The sequence below is a fragment of the Vicia villosa genome, unplaced genomic scaffold (assembly GCF_029867415.1).
Source record: "Vicia villosa cultivar HV-30 ecotype Madison, WI unplaced genomic scaffold, Vvil1.0 ctg.000348F_1_1, whole genome shotgun sequence".
Taxonomy (NCBI): Eukaryota; Viridiplantae; Streptophyta; class Magnoliopsida; order Fabales; family Fabaceae; genus Vicia; species Vicia villosa.
In genome coordinates this window covers 715,029-718,862 of record NW_026705155.1, presented here as the reverse complement: position 1 = coordinate 718,862, position 3,834 = coordinate 715,029, and the positions used below count along the sequence as shown (strand labels likewise).

General features: G+C 36.9%; 1 protein-coding gene across 1 annotated transcript; it reads right to left on the bottom strand.

Moving 5' to 3' along the window:
• Nucleotides 1-224: 224 nt before the first annotated feature.
• Nucleotides 225-3,096, bottom strand: LOC131627071 (myosin-4). Its single transcript, XM_058897902.1, has 6 exons — nucleotides 1,969-3,096; nucleotides 1,453-1,692; nucleotides 1,219-1,366; nucleotides 1,078-1,105; nucleotides 775-943; nucleotides 225-493 (listed from the first exon to the last, which is right to left on the bottom strand). The coding sequence occupies exons 2-6, from the start codon at nucleotides 1,495-1,497 to the stop codon at nucleotides 398-400; spliced, it is 486 nt and encodes a 161-aa protein (XP_058753885.1). The 5' UTR covers nucleotides 1,498-1,692; nucleotides 1,969-3,096; the 3' UTR covers nucleotides 225-397.
• Between the last annotated feature and the right edge of the window lie 738 nt (nucleotides 3,097-3,834).

The window sequence follows — 3,834 nt, the reverse complement described above, 5'->3', positions numbered from 1 at the left end:
TAATTCACATATAATATTCCACATTCATATATAACTATTTATCCAATCTTCATCGTTCACCACTTCAATGTGATTATCATTATCATTATCTTGGAATGATTTATTTCCCAGCCACAATACCGCATCAAGCATATGATTTAGAGTAATTATATGTCTGAGCTAGCTCAGTTAAGATGATGAAGAAATTAAAAGGAAAATGTAATTTATGCCTTCGCATGCAGATATCGGTGTCAACAAATTTCCACGTTGAAAATGTCTGTTCAAATTAGAACTACAAGTTACCTTTTCTAATAGAACTGTTTATGTTCGTATATGGGAATCGGCATACGAAAATCAGAATAAGTCGAGTCAGTAGACTTAATAAATAAAAAAAATGGATATCACAAAAGAACAAACTTTAGGAAACATATTTCACGTGAACATGCTTACAGGTTTGAATTTTAGCCCCACACATTTTTCCTGTAGCACTGAAATGAATTTCAATCAACTTCCCCTGCACCAAATTAAAATTGAAAAATAATTAAACTGCTCAGCCATTAGGTACCATCCATAAAATTTTCCACCAATGTAGTCAATTGTAGATCACAAAAAATAGTTGTTTGTTAAAATGCTGCTACAATAGCCTCTACCTGACAACAAGTTGTACTAAACAGTGTATCGCATGACAATAGTGATTAATTCCATTACTCTATAATGCTTCAGTATCGCTATAACTGCTACACAACATTCAGAAAAGTAAAGGGAAGATTGAATTGAAAAGAAACAAAAACTCACAAATCTGCTAGAGTTGTCATTCCTAGATGTTTTTGCATTGTCAAATGCTTCTAGTATAACATTAGTCTGAAGAACTTCATTTTCTATCCCACAACTTCCACCACCAAGAGCAGCTAAGTATTGCATTGCAATTTTTGCTATTTCGGTTTTCCTAGCTCCACTCTCGCCACTGTAAACAAATTTGTAACCGTGATTATTAACATGTTTTCAAGTGACTATATCTACTTTTTTTACAACAAATTTTTGATGCTATCAATTTCAGGAACATATACAAAAAGAGCCTTTGATGTATTGAATTCTGACCTTATGATAATGGACTGATTTACTTCATCTGCAATGAACAACACGTAAACAGAAAACCTTTATAAACATATCATTTATCATACAATACAAATACGTTCTAACGATTTCAAAAAAGGAGAAAGAAAGAGAAATATCATGTACCTCCTATCATCTCGTTATAAGCTGCATCTACCATGGCATAAACGCGAGGATCAAGAGACTTATTTCTATAAGCAGAGACATACTCGTTTCCATAAATTTGTACATATTTGAAGGGATTGAGGGCAACTAAAATTGGGCCTGCTTTACTCTACATACAGAAAGCAAAAGTAGAATATGAGAATACATACATAGATAATCATATGAATAAAAAACAAGCAATGGCAGCAGACATACATATATCATATCTAAACTGAAGATTGTGAACAACCGAGGGCTCATTCAAATAGCTAAGCTGTATAAGATCATCCACACCCTCTAAAATATCAGGATTATCCAGTAGGAGCTCTGTTCTAGCCACTTTCATAACAGGATGCTCTCAAATATGGCTTAGCAGCATTAGACTAGATGCAGCAAAATTTGATCTTCCTGTCCTTGTCGGCTCTGATTACCCATTTCACTCCTTCCAGTACACAACTGTCAAAAGTGTAATACAAAAATTAGGCCAATGACTAATACTATATTCTACAATGTGTAATAGAAACAAATGAGCACAAACCTGCAATTGTGCATGAGATAATAGAATTTGGAATATTGACAGGGTAAACATAATAACTTATGACTTTACATGTTTTGTCAATGACATGCTCACTGTTCAACTCAATTTTCAGCCTTCATAATAATCCTAAAATCAATACCATTTAATAATTGAGAAATACGAAAACAAAACTAAGATAAGATGAGATGGCTTACCATATCTTCAGTTTCTTGGCATCGCGAGGATGAGGAGCTTCTGATATTGTTGAAGATTTGCGCTTAGAATCTCTGAGAGACTCCTCTGATATACTCAATTCTTCCTCTTTCAACGCTTCCCCTCCTTCCTTTACAGCAGTACAATGTTCATTATCAACCGCATATGTATTGAGATCCATGACAGTGCATCCTGCTTGTTACGGCTCATGCTTCCAGTCCAGTATTTGATGCAAGGTCCGATTATATTGAAAATGTTGATCGTTATTAGAGTCAAACAACGGAACAATAGAAATCATGGATGTATGTACCTCCATGTGCCTTTAAAGTTCAACAAAAAAAGAGAAGAGAAAAACAAAATAACATATGTTGAACAAAGCAGAAAATCGTGTTTCATTGAATAGATTACCATGGTACAGAAGGAGCCAATGTGCCAAAGTACTGGTGGTACTGTGCGGGAAGAACCGGCAGCACCATGTGCAGGAAGTGGAATGGTGTAGAAGGAACCAGAAGCCTCTCATGCATGAAGTGGACCATCCTAAACACTCTATCAATACTAAACATTAAGACCACCAAATTAGAATAATATATACATCAAACATAGAGACAATTCCCCAAACTTAGTACCTAAAATTCAAAACTACTGGACCAACTCTTTTTAAAACATCTAAACCATTCACCTTGTCAGTTTAAACTAATATTGACCTCAAAAATTTAACTTAGCCTTTAGCTTGATGCAGATGCCTCCACAAATTGAAATTATAGAAAAAGACAAGTCGAATTTGAGACCAGCGTTGTCACCAGCCGCAGTCTCAGAAGACGGCAAACCTACACTCCTGCTGGTGGAGCCTGATAGGCCGGAAAACGTAGTTCCACAACCTAGAAGGTCCTCGTCCTCTTCTTCTACAGACGATTGTTGAGGCCGAATTCCCATCATTTATGTAATGAGGTTATGAAGAAAACCCTAATTGAGAGTGGAATTGAGTAAGAGTTTTGGTTTTGAGGTGAAAAGAATGAAGCTCGTGGAGGTGGTCGATATGGCCGGAGAGCAGTCGGAGGGAGGAGGAGGGAGTAGCAATCGGAGGGAGGAGGAAGAATTTGGCGGAGGGAGGAGGTCGCAATCGTCTGAGAATTAGGGAAGAAGGAAAAACAGTTTTTGAGAATTAGGGATTTTGAGTTTTATTTTATTTTTTATAAACTAATGGCCTAAGAGCTTTCTTAAGAGTGACCTTTAGCAGCGCTTTTTGAAAGCGCTGGCTAATGTGGTCTTTTACCAGCGCTTTTGTAAAGCGCTTTCTAAAGCAACCCTTTTAGAAGCGCTTTTCAAAAGCGCTGTCTAAGGTCGCCCTTTTAGAAGCGCTTTTTCTCATTTTCGTGAACAGTTTCCGTGTTTTATTTTTTTATTTTACTTATAGCAGCGCTTTTATATAAAAGCGCTGTCTAAGGTGCGCTGTCTAAAGTCCATTTTGGTGTAGTGGACCTTTAGTTACCCTTAACCCATCCTGGCCTTTAGGAATGTAGTGGGGGGACTACTCTTGACAAATGTTAAGAACTAGTCGCTACCCGATGCTACAATTCAGATAGGTTCTCTCTCAAAGTATCATTGCATGGTGAAAATGCATCATGTCCGAGGGTGCTTTAGAAGGGCTGACAATTCTGGATAACTTATAGAACCTGTTGCTGAAATCTCCTTATCTATAGAAATACCCTTGGGAAGGACACCTGATCAGACTCCATGCAAGCCTTAAGCCAAAAAATTGTGTGATTTGTGTGGATTTGTTTTTCTGTGATGCATCATGCATACATGCATTCATGACATGACTAACCCATCTCAAGGAGAAGAAGGTCTTTTAACCATAATTTGTTTTG

Excerpts from the sequence above, each read along its gene's own strand:
- LOC131627071 (XM_058897902.1), bottom strand. The coding sequence starts at position 1,497 with ATGAGCCCTCGGTTGTTCACAATCTTCAGTTTAGATATGATATAT. Across the intron at positions 1,367-1,452 it reads TCAGTTTAGATATGATATAT|AGTAAAGCAGGCCCAATTTT; the intron begins GTATGTCTGCTG and ends TTCTGTATGTAG. Across the intron at positions 944-1,077 it reads AATCAGTCCATTATCATAAG|TGGCGAGAGTGGAGCTAGGA; the intron begins GTCAGAATTCAA and ends ATTTGTTTACAG.